General features: G+C 40.3%; 1 protein-coding gene across 1 annotated transcript; it reads right to left on the reverse strand.

Annotated features, from left to right (window-relative positions):
- Positions 1–10: 10 nt before the first annotated feature.
- HEXB (hexosaminidase subunit beta) lies at positions 11–16,162 on the reverse strand. The gene is made up of 14 exons (XM_082782507.1): positions 15,811–16,162; positions 15,580–15,731; positions 13,401–13,466; positions 12,566–12,612; positions 12,247–12,357; positions 9,860–9,961; positions 8,380–8,509; positions 6,430–6,610; positions 5,216–5,302; positions 4,566–4,638; positions 3,809–3,983; positions 2,946–3,036; positions 2,628–2,732; positions 11–337 (listed from the first exon to the last, which is right to left on the reverse strand). Exons 1-14 carry the CDS (start codon positions 16,107–16,109, stop codon positions 277–279), a joined length of 1,680 nt encoding a protein of 559 aa, XP_082638633.1. The 5' UTR covers positions 16,110–16,162; the 3' UTR covers positions 11–276.
- Between the last annotated feature and the right edge of the window lie 5,779 nt (positions 16,163–21,941).

Below are 21,941 nucleotides of genomic sequence, written 5' to 3' on the forward strand. Positions count from 1 at the left end.
ATTTTTTCCCCCACCTTTGGTATGTAAAGTATCAAGTTCCAAGATTTCACAGTGAAGAATACCTCTCATGAAAGCATGATATGGGACTAATCCCATTATACCTAATTAAAACAAACAAACAAACAAACAACATTGTTTTTACTCCAAGAAGAATGCCAAATAACTTTACTTAAAAGTGAAAATTTTAAGTCTTTGTTCACCGATCAAACCACGTGTACACATGTTCACAATCCAGAGGCACTTCAGGTTGTTGAGCAGACGTCTCTGAAGCAGTTATCACCCTCTTGCTTCATGGGCACAGTACCCAACAAAGAGAGGTTCAGCTGCTATGCCACGTCTGTTAAAAAACAAAGTGGAATATGTATGATTAACCAAATAATGGACTAGTGATACAGGCAGGAAGAGAGATACTGGCACTCTGCTTTAATCTGCTTCGTGTAAACAAAATAGATGGCCTGCTTAGGGAGTCAGAAGGGCCCTGTTTGATGGCTGGCTGTGCAGAATTATCAAGCTAAGTACAGTTCTCTGATTCAGTCAGTTGTACCAGAATAATAGAAAATGGGTTGAAAAGCTTCAACTCAGGGCCTGTGAGTTTTGCTATGCTGAAAAAATTATTGCTATTATTGAAGAGGAGTAATGAATGTAAAAACATAAAAATTGTTTCCATTTACATACTCCTCTCCAAACCTAACATTTCCTTCATATGCAGTTGTAACTGTCCTTTTATTCAATTTATTACTTTGGGAAGATTAGCTTAATAAAAGGTCTCTTGCCAGACAGATGCACTTAAAAAAAACACACACACACACACCAAATACAAAAAATTAGTAAGATACTATGAAAGATGTTTCAGAAAGAAAGTAGTGATAGTCAAAATTCTGCTAAAAGACGTCTAGGTCTCTGTTTCCCTTCTCCCATCACTATTCCTCTGTATTTTGTGCTTCTGTATCCTACTACAGGAAGCTGAGTTTAGATCTGATTAGTAGCTGCTTTTATAGTACTATTTCAGTAGCATTTACTCTGCATTCAGATAAGATTTACCATTCTTCTGCTGACTTTGATATAGATGTTAAATTTCTACCTACTCTTTTCCTTGCTGCCTGATATACAGATGTACACAGTTGCCTGAAATTGCCTGAAAGTAGCTTAAGGGAAATGTACAAGTGCAGGGAGCTGTCTTTATCTTGTCCCTGCGTTCCCCATCTCTCATGCTACACGAGTAACTTACCACAGTCATCTGGACCAGCTCCCTTTGCTGCAGGTACTGCACAGGTATCAGTGTTAAGGAAGAGGATGGAGAGGCTGCAACAACTAACCTAAGTCTAGGAACATCATGACTTAGTTCGCTGTAAAACCTTGATCCCAGTAGCACAGCCACCACACTGTTCAGTTTTATCAGCATTCCCCCTGAGCCCCAGCAAGAGATATAAGATCCTGTTAAGTGACGGGATGTTTTTTAATGCCCTTTAATCTTGTTTTTAACATGTGTTTGTTAATTTCCTCTTAACATATCTGTCTTTCTCAGGACTGAGGAAGATGATGCAATTCATGCACAACAATATTTTCCTATAGCATTCTTTAAAGCCAGCTTGAAATAAACCTGAGAAGTCAAAATTACATTGAGACTTTCAGTCACTCTATAAAGTTAGCATATACTTTAAGCTAAAAGTTGGTGATTGTGACAGATAATCTTGCTGAGATATCTACAGGAACCAGAGCAAAGCGCTTGACTTTTGGGCACTGCCATGCATCTTGTCCTTTAAAAGCCTCTACCTTAAAATCCTGTTTCCCATGGTTGGTATTTTCTATGATTAGTCATAAACTATTGTAAAGCTATATGTTGTGTTGCGTTCTTGCTGCAGTCCAACTTTGCAGCAACGTTTGAGAAAATCTAAATGTCTCTGTGGCTGTGTGCTTTTAAGAGTGGAGTCGGACTTGGACTTCAGACCTGGAACTGACTCACTTCTACAGCCACCAATATAAAAAGGCAGCACTGACAATAAAAAACCAACAACTCGTCTAGGCACTTTTTGAGAAAGACTGCAGAAAACAATCAGTTATGAACAAACGTGGTTTACCAGACCCATAAATAAAGCTTAATTGTACAGGGTCTCCCTATCTACCTCTCAGTCCCTACATTAAGGCAATACCTGAAAGAATAGATCATTCAGGCTCACCTCTCATGCGAAAAGCTCCATCTGATTGCCTGTGGTAACTAGTTTTTTTTTCCCAGTAATTAAAAAAAAAAAAAGTCTACTTTTTCTCCCGTTTGTGTATTCCTCCTATATGCCCTTAAATAACCTTTGTTGTCTGAAATAAGTCAATCTTGGGGCAGGTTTTTTCTTTAGAGGGAAGAGGAACAAAGATGAGTTCTAATATTTCATTGCTGAGGGTTAATGGTTTTGAGAATGTTATTTGCAAAAGTCTTTGAACTCCTGTCTTACTGCATCTGTTCTTCCCCCTCTGAAGATAAAAAAAAAAAAAAACAACACATGGGATGATATCTACATCAACGAGACTGATAGCTCTCCTCCCTTCATTTCTGAGCCAGCAAGTTAGGCCTGTACTTCAGCACCACTGTCTGTAAGTCACAAAAACCCCAGGTTTACTAGAACTATTAATCTTACCTGAGCATGCGGCATCGATGATTAGACAGTCTTTTATAGGCGTCCTGCAAGTCGGTCACGTTGCTGCTGCTCCAGAGTCTTTCCCCTACAGCACTTGCCCGAGGCCTGTAAAGATAAATTAAGTTTCAGAGGAGACACGGTCTACAACCAAGAATGGATTAAAGTTTTTAATACCAAGTCTCGTATCCAGAAGCACCATTTTTTATAGCTGCTCAAGGTCAGTACAGAGCTCTGTTACCACTAACATACAGTCCTGCTAGATTAGTTCATGCTCCTTGTAGCTAGCTATCTAAAATCTAAACGTAAAGAAGTTCATACCACAGTCTTGGTGTGAGGTTAGTTGCATCCACAAATTCTCCCCACAAGCAAGCTTCTCCACCTATTAGGAGCTTTTTCTGTTTTTCAGATCCTGAATTCAAAACAGAAAGATTGAATTTGTATTTGTGCAGAAGAGGGACATGTATCAGAAATTTCACTTTTCACTACTCAAACTGCTGCTCAGCTGATGTTCATTTTATCATATAACGTATCCTGAGCACAAACTTAACATTTTGCTAGTCCTGCTACTGAAGGTGATAATGATTATCCCATTTGACTGGTAAGCCTGTTTCCCTTCTCTGGCAGAAAAGATTTTAACTTTTAGCCTCTGAAGACACACCCGAGCCTCTAGACCTTCAGGGATTCTAGTCATGATGGAAATTGCTCTTTCTATTACACACAGAACATTTTTTGAAGCAGTCAGGTGTTCTCCCTAATACCTTATATAAAAAGAAAGCCCAGGGAAATCCCTAAAGTCTTTGTATCAGCTTCAGCCAGAGGGAGAGAACATACCTTTTCTAGAATAGTCTAACATTGTAGAAGGTTGCTTCAAAATCCGAATTCAGTGTCTGTCTACCAGCAGACATTTTGCACAATTCTGTCCCTAATGCATGACATATCTGTACACACCGTCCAGCACACATGCACCAGTGCCAGATGCTTTTCCATTTGAAAAATAGGAAGTTTATATTTTTATGTAAGAGTTTTGCAGAGCTCTGGCTGGCAAACAAGTTCTTTGATTATCAGATCATACTGACTGCACACATCGCTAAACAGCTTTTCCTTCCCATTTTTAAATTATTATGAATCTAAGACTTTCACACAAAAAACATGCATATAAAAAAAAAAGTAGGATAACAAACCAGGGAAGTTGCGTGGTTCAACGCTGTAGTATTTCTTCCAGTCTTGTCCATAACTAATGTAATCCAAATACCAGGGAGCTGCCAGGATAGCAGTGAACCCTGCTTGAGTGACACTGCTTAGTTCATGAGCATAGTTATTTGCCATCCACACTTCAACTACAGTATCTGGTTTCAGCTAAGAGGGAAAAATAAAAAAGGAAATTTACATGAAAGACAATCCTAACTGCTGTAATCAGGAAAAGGATAATGGATTTCAAAACTTGGGGTGTGACATTCTAGTCTGAAGAGGAGTATTTTGGAAGCTGCCTTTGGTTGTTTTATTGCATAGAAAACCTAAAGCTGACTATTTGATTGTTAATTTTAAACAGAGTTCACGCTAGAAGCTTAGTTTATACACAGTTAATACTCTGAGATGGGTCCTATGTGCGCCAGCCACCTGACCAGCTCCTAAAAGCTGAGCACCAAGTGTTTCTAGTCTAGGTGGACCGTTATGTCAGAAAACTTAAATAAAAAAGAATAGAAACTTTTCTGCTTTTTACTCTGATGCTCTACATCATTATATTATCTGCCTTCACTTCAAGAACGTGCTGCAGGGCTGGTGTTCCTGTTTCACCTATTTTGCCCGTACTGCTAAGGTCAGCAGAGTTGCTTTTAATTCTTAAAAGACACAACCAAAATTACTTATTATTCTATTTTGGAAGTCTCCCACAATACTGTGCAGTTATGCAAAAGCACATTACTTACTTCCCAATCTTACCTGTGCTTTGTTATCGAACACTTCTTGCCAGACCATGTATCCTTTGTTATAAGAGGAAACAATATCCAAAATCCTAGAATTTGAGAATAAGATGATGTTTATGAACATCAAGTAGCTCAAGTACAGACATACAACATAGCAATATTTCCTACTCCAATGCACATCAGGCCTTTCCAACGCCGTGTAAAGAAACAAAAGGGTTTTTTTCTAGTTTTGGCTTTCAGTGCTGTCTAGAAGGGCACATGTATAAGGATATGCATGTGCAGTAACACAAACTAAGGTACAGAACAACCAGTAGCTCATAAAGGTGCTAAAATCTGTATTATTTACAAACAAGTCAAATAAATGGCCACAAAAGCCTTAGGACTTTCCCTCCCCACCTTTTATACTGACATTTCAAGATACCTAGCTTAAGGTACTCAACACATTCAGACCATGCTTAGAACTAGCCTACATATCCTTGTGTTACACATTGTAAAGCTGTAAACTTTATATTCAGTGCATAAATTGGAAAGTGAGTAGGCACTACCCCATACATGGGAATTTTTGAATGCTATACAGTCTAAAATAGCTTCTGTATCTGCACCCCAACACTCCCCTCAGATAGAGGCTGTGATAAGCCGGGTAGGAAATAAAAGCAAAAAACATACTTCTGAATGTAGTACGATTCCAGTTTAGCATAGTCAATGCCAAAACCTTGCTCCTTCATGAAATCTTTCACATCAGGGTTAGATTTCCTTAAACAGTAACAATAAAACAAGTTATAAAAGAAGAATAACTTTGTTTGTTTGTTTTAAACCTGATTTCCCAACTAGTTTCACCTATATACAGTACACTAGCTGATTCCTTGTGGATTCCAGGCTATGGCATATCTAAGAGAGCAGAAGCAGTAGGATGACTTAGGTGTTTTGAAACCAAATTTCATCCTGATTTGAAAGAAAGCCAACAGTCATCATTCTCTGGGAATGCTACTGAAGTCACTGCTTTGAAGCAGCCTCTGGCAGACTGCCTGAAGTTCCTAAAATCTCTGGGGTTCCTGGTTTCTCAGTGGTTTTGTGGGAAGATTGCTAGCAGAGCTAGAAACTGAGCAGACTGGGAGTTTAGCAGTACCAGGAGATCTGTGGGAATGACATCAAGAACGAAGCTTGAGAAAACTCCCCTAAAGCAATGTAACATGTTGTGATATGAAATTTGCCAGAATCTATCTTTATTTAAAAAAAAAAAAAAAAAAAACACAATCAAACAACAACAACAAAAAAAAAAAACAAGTCCTGAACGTTCAGATTTGATGCTTCAAGAAAATACACAATATTAACTAGATCAATCTGAATAGTAATTAGATCATTTCCAAATTCTGTATTATTCATTTCCTGATCAGAAAGACTCCCAAAACAGTAAAAATCTGCAACTTGAAGAACTGTATTAATACATGCCATACTTGCAATACAAGCACTCAAGAGTCAGTGTTCTAATTCTTAATGTTAACAGATCTTCTGGAAGACAGAACTCAACAGAAAGGACTGCTTTTCCTTTAACACAAAGCACTTAAATGTTAATTATCTCCTATAGTACTTTTCTCCCATAATTGTTCTCCCTTCTGCATGGCTTGTTTCCTTAAAGGAATCATTTTTAATAGCTGAACATTTGTGAAACTACTGGTCAAAATAAAATCCTACACAACTCTAACTCCTACAGCACTTGCTTGTTGAAGATCACAAATGCTCTGCCTGAAAATTTTTACAGAAGTAGGAATGGTGAATATCTTTGGGATAAGCAGTGAAAAACCATCTCACACAACTGAGTGCCATGGATTTAGGCAAGTTCAAGAGACACTAGCTATTTGCTCTTTGAACCGTGACCATACCAACAATCGAAGCTCACTTCATCTCCTCCTAGGTGAATGTAGGCATCAGGAAATACACTGCTGATTTCTTTGAAGAATTTAGTCATGAAGTCATAAGTTGAATTCCAAATGGGATTTATAGGTCCAAAGGACCCACTTGGCTGTTCTCCATTGTAACAAGGGGTGAGAAGATCTTTTTGACCTAATAAAAACAATTAATAGAGAATATTCAGTTCCATGCTGGTGTGCTACCTCTGCTAGCAGGATGTAGTTTACCTTATTACAAAGGTTAATATTCATGACTAAAGTGCTCATCTATTCCATGTACCATGAAAAAGAGGCAAGTTAAAATACAACAGTTTTGCCCAAGATTGAGCAACCCTCTAACTGGAAGTTAGGTTTCTGGCTTTTAGACTTCTGATTTGAAAGCATAAATTTATAGAACATGTCCTGGAAAGCAGCTTCTGAACAACTACTTGAACAGGTAAGCTTTAACAGATTTACAAAAGAAGCCAAATATAATGAGTGTGTCTCTGTTCTCTTTTTAGTACTCTGTTTTGTTAGCACCTAAGTAGGTGGGACTTGTTTGGCTTGAGGTAGGAGTTTTTCCCAGTGTGCTAGGAAGTTGATTTTACTACAAAAAGGAAGGCTATATAAAAACAAAACAAAATTTATAAATAATAACGTTACACTCAACAAAACAAAAACCTCCTAATCACTGGTTCTTGAGTCAAGCCATCTGAAGTAACATGAGCTAGAAGAGCAAAACAGCATAAAGTTTTTATATGTAGGCTGGAGATCCCTAAGTTCAGTTTACTCTGTTTATCATGACTGTAGCAGCAGCACCTTCCAGCTGCATGTTTTCTATTCCATGCACGTTCACCCAAACAGGGCCCTGCTAGTACATTGCTTCACCTACCCTCCACGCATGCCTTCAAGCCTCTCTCCAGCATCTTGAATTTAGAAGCAGGCAAAGCATAGCTACAGTTCTCACGTTAAAACAGCTGTCATCCACGAAGCTACTGTGACCAGCTAATTTCAGGCATGAGAGCTGAACCTTCCTCTCTTAGTATGAACGTAGACCAACTTATGTATCTCCAGACGTGCCACTGGCTTTTGTTAATACATCATAGCAATAAGGATTGTATAAGATGAAAGATTGAGAAAGAACGTTTACCAATTCAGCTTTTGTGTTGTTCCTTTCTCTCTCATTTAATGTTAGTAAGACAGCCGGAAGCATTTCCAATGTTCTGGTCATGCTTCCCACAGGATGAATACAAGACATCTTGTTGCTGAAGCTAGAGCTAAGATGGACTAGAAAATCTATACTATTCCCAGTTTGGCCAAAAACATCTTCACCTAATTGCAGTGAAATCACAGTCAGTACATCTTGAATTAAAATACAAGGTTCCCCGGTCCCTGAGCACACGCAAACGCCATCACTCAGGGTTCAAGCATCACAACCAAGAACACTACTATGAAATGCAGAAGACGGAGTGAACTAAAAGCATCCAGGTTCTCTGTATTTTGTACACCGGCAGAGTATCACTTTACTGACAGACAGAAACATCAACCATGTTGAAAGAACCTTATCAAAAAAGAAATCTCTACCCCAGAGACAGAAGCTCACTATTTCTAGCCACTGCCCTACTACTGTAACCTCAAGAGGACTGGATGGGGTGATAATATCAATATGAAGTCCAAGGCAGGCAAAATATACTTGTGCCTTTGCACACGCATCCAGCACAGGAAATGACTGCTCGGTTCCAGCTTCCTCTATGCACTTCAGTTCCTCTAAAATGTAAAGGTCCTGGTCATTATTGATTCTTCCCCTTGCTTATCTCATACCAATGGCCTTTCAAAAATACTTCAAAGGCTGCTTTCAATAAGCCTATTTGCTTTAATACAGGAATATTATGCTACACTTTACTTATCATAATCTTTTAACTATTAGTACTTTCTTGGACATACCTTTTCCCCAAGACTGCGTGTGTCCTGGGGTATCAAACTCTGGGATAACTCTAATGCCTCTTAACCGGGCGTACTCAATCACCAGACGGACGTCAGTAGGAGTATAGATGTGGTTATAGGAGTAAGCTCCCTGTGAAGTGTTCATATTTTGAGAAAGTTTACAAAATATTATACCAGCAGCTCACAAAATTGGGATTAAAGTGTTATTTTTTTTAGACTGCAGAGTATTTTTACAAGTTGGCCTTTTCTAGGTTATCACATGTGCAACTGCACTGACAGAACTTTTTGGCTGACTAGTGAGAAATACGAACCACATTTTCACCCTAAGATAAATCTCCTGAGGAGACTCTTCTTTCTTCTCAGGTTCAGTTACTGAGGAATGTAACAAAATTGGATTCTATTCCATCATGTTTTTAAAAGATAAGTTTTTCACTTCTTCTGCAGAGAAGCAAGTTAGATTTCTCCTCCATCTCTGCATCACTGACTCTGAAACAGAGGGCCCTTGTTCCTTGATGTGCAAGACCAATGGAAAAGTTCTGCTGAGTCAGAAAGAATGGTGTTTTCTTCTGATACCTCTACTTGTCTATTTTGATACATTGTCCAATTTAGCATCAGGGTGTGTTTGTTTTGTGATGCTGTATTTGAGTATTATTCCACTTCCACACAGCCAACCAATGTCATGACTGTCCCACATTTCTACAGTTTGGTAAAACACACACTTGTCAAACAGCAAAACTGCTTAAGAAAAGCATCGTGACTCCTCATGATTGATTGTGCCTTAAGCTTCCATTTATCCAGAACGGTTTCCACACCAGATTGACTCAAAAAAAGCTAATGGTAAGCATGCCTTTCGAAAGAAGATTATTCTGGCAAACGACATCACTCTCCCCAGTGGTTACTGGGGAATAGGACAGAACTCCACAGCCATTTCCAGGAAAACTGATCTGACTGCACCAACCAACATCTACAATTTCTGAATTTTGAAGTTCTTCATTGACATCTGCTCTAAGCACTGCCTGTGTAATTTTCATATACAGGTCAGAGTTTATCAAGCATTTTAAAACAATCACAAATCTTGTGCATTAGCTCAGTCTGCTTCAGCATACTTGATTTGGCTGCTACTGAGCAAGAACCTCTTGATGGCTTTCATTAATTAGCAAAAGCTGCTGTGAGTCAGGGAGTAGAGACATACATCACCCTGTATTTTTTAGAAAACATCCTTTCACTTTTGGATCTTATAGAAGCAGAATGTCTTCTTAAGTTAACTGGATCTCTGAAAGAGCAAAAGTACTATTACAGTGGTTCCAAGCGTACAGATTTTTGGAATCTCTCATACTGTTTCACAATCAGCTTAGGCTGGTGTATTCAACCATTCACAGGCTCTCGCTTTTGTATTTTATTTTCACAAAAGATGTGCCAGAAATACGTGGCACATATTAATTCCTGCATGTTCATCCCTGCTCCAAAGATGTTTACTCACCTTGTTACTTAGCTCAGGAAAATACATACTCTGGTAAGGAAATGACTGATCATCGACTATATGCCAGTGGAGGACATTGAACTTGTTAAAAGCCATGGCATCCTGTAACGAACAATGCAGTACAGTCCAGTTAAGCACTTCAGTCTCACAAAAAATTTAGGCAAAAGAAGGTGGTCTTCTCCTATTACATCCTGCATGACTAAAGCAACAACTAAAATGAAGGAAAAGCATACTATTTTTCACTGAACTATAGAATCATACACTAGAACACACCAACCTGTTTATAACCTTCTCCTTTCCTCCATCATCTATTCTCTTCAGTCCTACACTGCAGAGTCCATGAGCACTTCATCTGATCATGCTACACTGGTTGGTAGAAGAGGAACTACTATAAATTCTTAATAATTTTTCCACTTCACAACACGTTTGCATGATTCTCTACATAAAACCAGCTATTTCACCTTACAGGAAAGCTTATGCTTTTCTACCTAGATACTTTGGACTTGAAAAGTAAACAGCATGAGAGAGATTCCCACCACTGAGTACATCCTTACTTCCTAGTAACCCTTCCAGTATCCATTTCAAGTGCAGGCAAGACAAACTATGCATTTTTCTGTCAATACAGTGTCAGTATTGATAATGTACAATGTAAAATATAAAGATAAACAAACACTTGTATTATAGAATCATGACTCCAGTGGACAGTTACAAAGGTATCATGAGTTATAGAAGTTTCTCACAGTTAATCTAAGTGTTGTGTGCTTGGAATGGAAGGAATGCGTCCTCTGCATTCTTCTGCTCCAAGTAATTGCAACACAGTTGCTCCCAATCTCTCACCACAATTAGATTTTTTCCCCTTTTTTCATCCAACCTGTCTTTTCAGAAGCAACAAAAATCTCTTCAGCAAACTACTGCCAAATCCAAAGATTCATACTTTGTCCATTTGCTAGAATTACTTCATCGGTTTTATCAGAGAGCAGTAGTTTTGATTATTGCTCGCCTGCATGCATTTCTACCAACTACCATATTTCCACATAAAAATTATACTTCCTGACCCTCCCCACAGTCTTTCCTTTTTCAAGGACGATGTCGTTCCTGGAGATACAGTACATTAACAAGACACAAACAGGAAATGTACTTAAACTGCTGTCTTAAGCATCTAATTACCACATGTCAGTGAAGGGATTACTGCTGCTTTCTATTAGGTTAGCCCGGATTCAAGCAGGCACACTTTTTCATAAGCCAGTAAAATGGAATGAAACATAGGTCTGGTGAAGTAGTTGGGCCACAGAGATAATTTAAGGAAAGAAAATAAAAGAGCAACAGTTATGAAAATACAATAATGGTTAGAAATACAAGTCTCAGAAGTCAAGTTGTACTTTGGACATACATCTACCCTTTTAGAAAACTCAACAAATACTGACAACAAATATTGACAGAGGAACTACTTGAGTAGGATAAGCATTATCAGTTTTAAATGACTAGCTGCACAAACGCTAGTAGCCAAGCAGGGACTGATTTTAAAGGTAAATACAAGTTGTAAATACTCAGAAAAGCTAGTTCCGAGCACAGCTCAAGGATGACCTCACAAATAAAGGCCGGTTTTACCTGTGCTCTCTTCCTGCCCATCACAAGTCTGCCCTGCAAAGTTCTGGAACATGGAGGGAAATATCTAAGAAAAATTTATCTTGGAAAAGAAGACAGAGATAAGACAGGAAACTGCATGTTCCTTCATTCAAAGGCTCCCCCACTTTAATGAAGTAAGCCCTGCTTCACGTTTTTTTTTTTTTTGTTTTTTTTTTTTTTGTGTTTGTTTTAAACAGGGGAAAAGAACAGTATGAAATAAGAAAACCCACAGGTTTGGGTGCTGTAATTAGACAAATTCCTCACCTTCCCATCAAGGTGGGAATATACATTTCTCACTGGGCTCATGCTTTTTGAAGAAAGTTTACTCCTTTTTGAGAGAAAGCAGTGAAAGAAATCAGTAGCTCCCAATGAACCTCCCTTTGTATTTCATTACTGAATTGCTCTTAGCAACACAAGAATGAACTATGTGGCTACTGAAAAGCCTGTAGCTTTCCTGCAACCACTGACACTCAAATTAGACCTTGAAATACACGAGCATGAGTTGGTGTAAACAACAGAAAATACTGAAAACCCATGGTGCACAAATCCCAGCTTTCTTTACAGATTTACATGGCAACTTCACACTCAATTCATCACCAGTGTATGCTCTGGCTGTAGGCTCTGATCTCCACTTAGAGAATTTCACTTTTAGAAGTCAGGCGGGTTCTCTTTTCGTTACAACACGAATGCTATTTACTTCAGGGGACAATATACAACAACAAAAAGCCTTCCTTATTAATGATACGTGACCGTCCACTTACCAGGTTTGTGAGAATGGATTTCAATGGCAAATAGTGCCTTGATGTGTCAAGTAAGATTCCTCTATGAGCAAATCTTGGGAAGTCGTAGATAACAGACTCGTTGACAAGAAACTAGGAGAATGAGATTTAAGAATTAGAATTCTCATTTTATGTTCATCACTACAAACAGGAAATACTTCTCAATTTGTTAACACACAAACATTATTTTCTGAGAAAATAGTTAATGAAACTTGTAGAGCTGCTGTTTCTAGAAAAGCACCTAACATAGAATGCGGCTGTCTCATCAGAACTGTGCCTTTAGTTAATAGCTATAACTTACACTTCCATAATCATCTTCATGAACCAGCTGACTGAAGGTTTCCAAACCTGGAAAAATCAAAGAAAGAGATCTGGAGTACAACACAGTACTTGTCCTTAAAACTTCAGTTAAAAACAGGATGAAAACTATTTCCAGGCATGCACATAGTTTGAAAGAATGCCTTGTGACAGTTTCTTTCTTGTTATCACATTTTCCTTAGTTGCTCAAGCACATTTAAGGAAGTAAACTTAACCACGTAAGGAAGAGAGCACTGCTCAAACTCTCCATTATATACAAGTATTGAATATTATCATTACAGTTCAGCTGTACCAAATTAATCCTTGAATAGAACAGAAGCTACTGAGAGCAAGGTAGCAATGTCTGGTGTTAACATGCATATATTCCTGTCATTTCTGGAACAGGTGAACTTCCTAATTCAGCAAGAAAAAAAATATATATAATTCAGATATTAAGTACAGCAGACCAAGACTTCAGTGTTACAGTCTTTTTGGTGATGAGTTCTGCATGTTCAGCTATTAGATGCAGTCAGAGAATAATTTGTTCACACTGTAGATCAAAGAGGTTTTAGGCACCCAGAATCTGGTTGGCTTGGATGATTTCAGACACAGCAAGAGTGGAACTACGGTGTGCCACTGGATCTGGGATGCTGAACATATAGACTGAGATGTCCAATGCACACCTTTGTACCCTTCTGGGATCCATGACCAAGTTTACTTCCCATAAAACTCTGAACGAGGGCAGACCTTAGTGGTCAGCTGATTCCTACTCTGCCATGCAGTCTATATAACCTCAGAACAAACAGCTCTATATGGAAAGTACATATGGAAAGACTTACCTCTTAAAGCACCCCATACCTCATCTGCTTTCAGTACAGCCACAGGCTCAGCTATAGTTAAATAATCTAAAGAGAAGAAAAAAAAATATTCCTCAAGAAAGCATGAATTGATAGGACAATATTAACAGGAGTTAAGTGATTCTTAGGTTTGCCTTTTTTTTTTTTTCAGATTTTTTTTTTTTTTTAATTCTAATAAATGCTATTTCTGTTTTTAATGGTGATACTGTGTAGCTATTTTTCATTTATGGGCTCCCAAAACTGAGTAAGCTACTAGTCTGAAACAGCAGTTAACAAGTAAGATGCTAAAAAAAAAATACAGTTTTAATAATGGGAATGTTCAGTGTTGCACATGGGCCTGAATTTCAGAATAGTTTAGCTCAATTTATGTTTTTGCATTTAATATGGAGGCAGTGAGGGTTAGGTAACTAAGTTGGACCTAACCACAGAACTTTACTTCTCCTTTTATATTCACTTTAGATATGTCATGCTTACATATTTTTTTAGAGGTATGGTTTGTCAAGTAATATTACTTGGTGCTTATCATAAAGATCTCATTAAAAAGGAACAAAAATACCAAACATCTAATGAGCATGTGTAGGGTATCAGTAAGATGAAGTAAGGTAAGCAAAATGAAGAATACTATCTGAAAAGATCCATAACAATCCCACCTTGTGTTTGAGGAAGTGTTACTGTCCACAAAGGACTGGGGGAAAAAAACAAGTCATTTCATTTTTCCATGTAAGATGGTTCAACAAATTCTGGTAAATAAGCAAGTATTAGAGGGGTAGATTGTTGCAACTGCCTCAGTCTGAAGGAGGGGTTGGTTACAAATTACATGGTTCAAACTTTTGACTAAACTACCAGAGAAAAGTAATTCAGGGACATGAAGAAAGTATCCCAGACTTCAATTTTTACCTAAACACAGACAATTCTGTGTACATTGGAAGTTCTAGGTAAGAAACAGAACTTAGAAGATAACTGCAATCTCTCTCTCTCTCTTTTTTTTTTTTTTTGGTAACCTGTAGTCTAGTCAGGGATTTGCTTTTGAGACATTTTTTTCTGAATGTGTGTCTTAAATGAATGCAGAACAACAAGTTTTGTAAGTCTGTATAGAACCTTTTACACAAAGAGGAAAGAAGCCAGCAGGGAGAAAGGCAGATAACCTGTACTTTGGTTAGGTATACAATACTCTTGCTATGGGATAGCTACTGAAATGAACCAAACTGCTCCATCCACCAACTGAGTAATTCCCTTTTAGAAAAGAAGAATCAGCTTTGGTTCAGAACTCAAGTTCAGAAAGCAGTTCAAAGTCCACCAAGTAGTAAAGCAATGTAATAACCTGACCATGGCAGAAGAACTCTAAAGCATTAGCAGTTTTGCTGCTGCATCCTGTTTGCATTGAAATGTGTGAAAAATTTGCACAGCAAAATTACACTACTTGGCTATGTGTACAAAAGGGGCTAAGTGCATTTAAAATCAACACATTCTTTCACAAGTCAGGTAGAATTAGTCCTGCTGTTAATGTATGGCTTAAGATTAAAAGGATCTTTTCCTAGGAATCTGTATCCTGGATACCAAACAACTGCCCAGACTGTTACAGATTATCTCCAGACAGAGCCAGATAAATTGAAGGTGCTGCATTCTGTGCTGTTAAGAAACTTCTGTAGTCAGTTTAGAGTTTTTCTCCGATCTGGACTTGAGTCATGGAACTAAAGAATTGTTGTGTGCCAAATGTAATATAGTCATCTTATTTTTAATCCTGTTTTGTAGCTCTCAGTAGAATTAAAGTGTATTTATAGCACTGCAGGATGAATGACGAGAAGTTTGACTGCATGCTTTCTATTTTTTTTTTTTTTTTTGAAAAGGAAAAATAACAGGTACGTGAGCCAGCACAGTTCAGGTTTAGATATCTGAAAGGTGAGCAGATGAACAAGCAAAGCCAGCCTTCATCCCACACCCCTTGCTGAGAGAAAAGACGGTGCCTTGACTATGTGCAGATCTCACCCCACGTAACTGGGTATAGCACAGCACCTCTGACTGCTCAGTTAGTAGCAGGTAAACGTGTTAAACACCAACCAAACCGCGGAAATCACAGACTGTAAATCCTAAGCAAGTTGACAGCTCGGTGCGGGCTGCAGCCCAGCACACAGCGCCGTGTGGGAGCCGGCGGGGTACTCACAGGCCTCGCTGGACGCCAGGCGCGGGTAGCTGTCACAGCCGGGCTCCGGGGCCGCGATCACCACCTGCAGCTGCGACAGCTCCCGGCGGAGCGACGGCCACCGCCGGCCGGGGCTCCGCCAGCGGGACTGCCCGAAGATGTACTCGTAGTACCTGCGGACACAGACACCCTCAGGCGGCCGCCGGCACCCCCCGACTACCCCCCCCCGGTCCCCTCCCGGCCCCCGCTGACCTGCGGAAGGCATCCTGCAGGATCCCGCAGCCCGGCCCGGCCGAGGAGCCGGCGCCGTGCACCAGCTGGAAGCGGTCGGGGGCGAGCTGCAGCTGCCGCCGGGACGTGCGGAGCGACTGCGGCAGCGGCCACAGCGAGTCCTCGGCGGCGGCGGCCAGCGGCCCCTCGCCCAGCCCCAGCCCCAGCCCCAGCTCGGGCTCCGGCGGCGGGTCGCCGCGGCCGAGGCTGGTGCTCAGCAGCACGGCGGGCACGAGGAGCAGCCCCAGCAGCAGCCCTGCCAGCCCCATGGCTCTGCCCATGGCACTGCGGGGCCGTCCCCGCGCCGGGCCACCACCGCCGCCGCCGCCGCCTCCTGCCCCTGCCGCCGCCCCGCCTCCGCCATCACGGGACGGCCGCGGCACCGCCCCCACGGCCGCCTCATGGCGGGGCCGCGCAGCGCAACGGCTGCCCCCGGGTCACGGGCTGAGGAGAGGGGTTCGGGGGGGGGGGGGGCAGGGAGTTCATATTTGTGTGTGTGTGGAGAGAGATTGTGGCAATTTTGGATTACGGCTTTGTGAAATAAAATCTTAAGAATCGCGTGTGTTGTCGCAAAATAATTGCAGTCCCGGGGGATTTTTATTTTTATTTTTTTTTACAAAGGATTTCTGCAGAACGTATCTCAACTGGGCAGAGGGGTAAATGTAAGCACAAGTCTCGCTTTCGGTAAAGTGTCTTAAGCTTTAAGTGAGCTAGGTGTTCTGGCAGATGGTGGTGTCGATTTTGGAAGTCGGCGTGAGGCGTTCAGGAGGCAAGTCATGTGTCTGAGAGCTGGAAATTCCAGTGGAAAGCCACCCTGACTTTAAGCCACCGCTAATTACATGCCTAGCACGAGCAGTGGCGTGCCATCGCTGTTGCTCAGGCGGATACAGCAGTTACGGGATGGCAGTGGGGAGCTCATCGTACCTGCATGCTGCTACTGCAGGGCACTGCAGGTTCAGTCAGCGAGCGCTCCCTCGGTCATCTTCCCTTTGTGGGAGGTCAGCTCTGGGGACACTCCGGATCAAGAAACAGACCCTTAAGGCAAAAATTAAAAAAATAGCATCTCCATAATGAAGCTTACAGCTGTTTGTAAGGAACACAGGCATCTTGCTGTGGGATTATTAAGAAAATCTCTCTTCTTTTCTAGGGCTTGTCCTCTTCTAGGCTGTGTCACTCAAGGTTTTGGAGAAGAAGCTTTTGCTGTTGTTGAGGTTGTTTGCCCGGAAAAACGCCGAAGCCTCACCCATTTCGTGCATAATTACAGGGTGGGGTGGCACGGGCGTGTAAGAGGAGGTGAGTCCTCGCTGCTGTCCTCAGTACTGTGACGTGGTCCTGATGCCTTGCACTGAGGCTGGTGTGATGGCGGAGTCAGCAAATCCAGGGAGCTGATTGAACACCGCCCTCATCAAAGAAAAGGTGATGGCATGTGGGAAGGAGCAGGATCAAGGAAGGACTAAGACTATGCCAGGCCTGTTTAGACTGTGGAACTGCACATGAAAGGAATAGATCACAAAATATCCAGTTCTTGTCATCTGCTGTGCCCGTCTATGCAATTGGAGTGTAATGCCTTGATGGAAGCTGTTTGATGCAGGTTATACATGGCAAGATGTTACTTAGCCTTGTCACGTTACAGGTAAAAAACAGTTCTTGGTTATATGATACCAAACTGGCAACAGCACCTAACACTTCCAAATCCTGCCACTGCACGCAGCAAGATCAATGTGGAAATGGCCTTGTGGTCTCTTCAGGCTGTCTCAGAGGCAGATTTTGCACGCTGATATTCAAGTTATGGCACAGGTTTCAGGTTGCTTGTTGCTTTCTTCCAGTTTCCTGATCTGACTGTCTCAAGTGTGCTAACTGAACTGCTTGCGTTATCTACCTCTGTTTGTGTTTTTAAGCATATTTAGAAAATACAGATTATTTCATGTTTCCTCAGCACAAATGAGACATCAAAAAACCCTACTTTCTCAGTAGAGTACTTACTCAGAGTAGTCAATGATGACTAGCTGGAAGTTTGTGGTCAGCTGTATGCTGCTAAACTAAGCCTGCTGTTTGGAGATAAGTGTTCACCAGCCTGACCATCCTAAAAGACTGGTTGGTGTAGATGCAACTGATCTTATTTTTGCTTTCAGTTCTGTTTTCTGTCATTGTAGCTTCAGTATAACAAGGCTGTTCCACACCAAGTAAGTACATTTACTTATTGATGCCACTGTTTAAACAAGCTCTTTTGTGCACAACTTTGTAATGAAATCAGATTTGCATTTTTTTCTTCACTGGGTGGATTTTCTGGTAATTAAGGACAACAGGTGGTCTTTCCTCATGTAAGTGCATGAAGTGCACACTTCTTAGTTTTAGTCGTATGCTTTGAAGCAACTTCTAGGAACTTGGTATCCCTGAGACGTCTACCTCTGCTTGTTTTGCTTGAAAATGACCCCCGGAATTTAAAAGTTATTTGATGGGAGCGTGGAGTGGACAGATACAAACATGCTGTCATTTTCTGAGGAAATCTGTCTCAAAAGTCCTGTAGTGTCTGTAATAACTACAAGCAACCTGAGTTTGCATCGGTATTTTTAGATGCAGTTGTGTTTGAAGTGCTGTAATATAACCCAGTTTAACGTTACATCTGATGACTGCTTCAACACTCACAGGGAAGAAACAGAGGTTAGGTAAGGAGCTGTACTATAAAAGAGTGCTTGACTGCAGGCTGCAGCCCCCTAGCGTGTCGGCTGGCTGCCGAGCTGCCAGAGGCCTGCTGAGTTCACTGCAGTTTCCACTGAGCATAGGACACTGCAGAGCCAGGACTGTAATTGCTTCCAGGATGTGCATGAGGAGTTGGAGGAGAACACGTAGGTGTTATTCAAGACAACAAGCTCTTATTAGGTAAAAAAAAAAAAAAAAAAAAAAAAAAAAAAAAAAAAAAAAGTCATTTCGAGGAACATATCAAGGGGAAACAACAACAAAAGAGACTGGGTTGGTGCTGCAGAGATATGGGGTGTGAGGTCAGACAACAACAGGTTGATAAGTGCCCTTGCTTTTCCTCTGTACTTCATTGGTAGGGAAAGGACATGAGATCTGTAAAATTGAATGGATCCCAAACACATGCAGTTCCACCTTTCAGTTCCTTAAAGACAGCTAAAAAGGCAGACAAAACGTACATGGCTTAATTCAGTTGTTAATATCATGTAACTTTGTTAGGTTAATTATACCCCAAATAAAATTCTTATTCAAAAGCGTACAGGGAAAATAGCCACACTTAAATTAGCCAAGTACTGAGGACAATTGAGCCAAGGATGTGACAGACTCTCTGTCCAGACAGCACATTTTCATTACTTTGTCTCTTATGAACTTCATAACTACACCCCATAACTATCCAAAGAACTTCTTTCTGTTTTCCCCTCCCCAAATACATTACACCTGCTCTGCAGCCGGAGTCACAAATCTTCGTATCAGTTGTTGGTAACACATCCACATAACACCAGAACAAATGGTCCTATATGTTCTTAGGGAAGGTAGGACACCAATATTTTATAAGGTGTCCTTATATATAATTTTATAAGGTATTGTGTTATTTCCTATTAGTCTGTGGGAAGGAATTTGAGAGATAGAGAGTTTCTCAGTGAGATTTATTAATAGAACATGCAAATGGCAAGATGTGTCATGATCATTTCCTTGGCATGAAGAATATGCACTGTTGGGTTTAATTCTCAACTAACTTTTCTTTGTTTTACAGAATCACCTATTGTCTCTACTGTGTCTTTTTCAGAGAATCAAGTATGAATGTTGACAGTGGAGGAGAGAGATAATATGAGATATAGTAAAAGGACTAATAGTGGATAAAGGAGGAGTCTGGGAAGGATGGAAATTTTTCTTCTATCAGTAGAAACGTCAAAATGGGGACATAACATTTGGGAATAGGGATGGAGAAAGCACTTCAACTAAGACGTTTTAAGCTCATTTGTGCAAGGAGGCTTTGACAATGGAAACACATTTCAGGTAAGAGTTCCACTGTATGTAGGCACTCGTTATAGTGGGGCAAGGAAGTGTCACAGTTAGAGAGAGAAGTGTTCAGTTTTGGTTTTCTTTTTCAGCTTTGTAAATAGGCTGATACATCAAGTGATAATTAAGGCCAACTTTAAAGATGGCAGATGGTTGTGCTTCCAGACTGTACTGCTGCTAGCAAATGCAGCTTTAAAGAATCAGTGAAATGTTTATAGGACAGCCTGGGGAAGCAATGAAAGTATCTCTCAAAGATCACTGTGCTCCACTATTAGCTCCAAGTCTTGGGTGTGGAAAGCTGTCATGCTTTATCCTTATCCTGTTCTGTATATTTCATGTCATGCTTGTGAGAAGTACAGATTTTGATTATTGCTCAAAGTCTTCTCTTTTACTGTAGACATTTTGCTTAGATTGCAATTTGTTCTAAACAACCAGGAATGTACTTTTATCTATGTCTGTAAAGACTTACATAATAATACAGCTCATAAATACCTACAAAATGAATACGAGATGTACTACTATGTATTTTTGTGGAAATTTTAAGAAGTGCAGAAGTGAATCATTTCTGAGGTAAGAAGCCTACATCCCCTATTCTATTAGAGATGCCTTTTGCATTCTGTAAGGTAAAAGTTAAGTGTTAATTAGTTTTAGTCTAACCCTGTCTCCTGGGAAGTCTGAAAAAGTGCAAAGATTGCTAAACATGATATGACATGACATGAATCTAGCTGGACTTGACTTCTGAAACAGAATTGTTTGCAGAATTCAAGGAACAGGTTCCTTCACACAAACACATACACACACACTCTTTAGATATGGAAAAAAAAATGGTTTTAACATTAAGGGATCTCAGATATTCACCTTACTAATCAAAATGGTGGAATAGAGTTGGACAGAAATATCTTTTATGGGAGGAAGTGGTAAGGGTGTTTTCAAGTTACTGAATCTGGCTTTCAGATCTTCCAATTGTACTGTGGCTATAGTTAGCACTCACACTGATGAGAGCTCTCTCATCAGTGTTTCCAGGTGTGCAGAGGGTTTTACTGTACAGTCTCTGCAGTTCACTCCCTTCCTTACTTGAGAAATAGCAAAGTTGCAAAGAGGAAATGGTGGCTTATCACTGAGTAATATTCTGTGGCCACTGTAGTCTGGACAACATGAGGGGAAGTTACTACCCAGGCTATGAAATGACCATGCTGGTAATTGGACCCTGGTGTCTCTTGAAGATGTTTTTGGAGTATGTTAAAGGCCTGTCCAATAATTTTTGAAAGAAATTTTATGGAAGTTAACAGAAAGTGTGACTTTCCTTTTATTTGGAAATCAAGTGATATTTTACTTGCTGCATTTCCAAGCTCAGCTAAATCTCTCAGTTAACTGAAACTGACTTAAATTACAAGTAAATGTTTTCACAGTGGCTGTTAGCAGTTCAGCTGTTCCATTGTATGAGCTAGATTGTTTTGCACATGAGTCTGAATAGTACCTTCATGTGCAATAGCTTACTGTCTTGGTCAATGGCACAGGGTACTTCAGCTGAAGTCTTGCAAACAAGGAGGTATTTTGGCAGAGTAAGTTAGAGTCATAATTTTGTAGTGCAAAGAGCTGATCACATTAACTTCCTGCAGGGAAATTTTGTGAAGATTCTGCAGTATGGAAATGGAGTAAACAACTACCAGGGTGTGACTTGCTGCACTGTGAATTCCTAACTTGCACCGTGATTTCATAGAATCACAGAATTGTCTAGGTTAGAAGAGACCTCAAGATCATCAAGTCCAACCTCTGACCTAACACTAACAAGTCCTCCACTAAACCATATTGCTAAGTTCAACATCTAAACGTCTTTTAAAGACCTCAAAAGATGTTTAGATGTTTAGATTTCCTAGCTCATACATGGTCTTTTCTATGATGTACATGTATGTCCAAGTTTTTCTGGACATGTCTTCTCTTTCCTTCTGATGACTCTTTGACTCTTTGTACAGATTGGCCTGTTTTTTTGTTGTTTTTTTTTTTTTTTTTTTTTCTTTTTTTTAAGAACATCCTTTATATGCCAGGGGTGTAAAATCTAGTAGGCTGGAAACCCCCAGCAGCCTAGAAACTCTGCAAGTGACCACTGGGTACTCACA

Source organism: Aythya marila (assembly GCF_965140915.1).
Source record: "Aythya marila genome assembly, chromosome: Z".
NCBI classification, from domain to species: Eukaryota; Metazoa; Chordata; class Aves; order Anseriformes; family Anatidae; genus Aythya; species Aythya marila.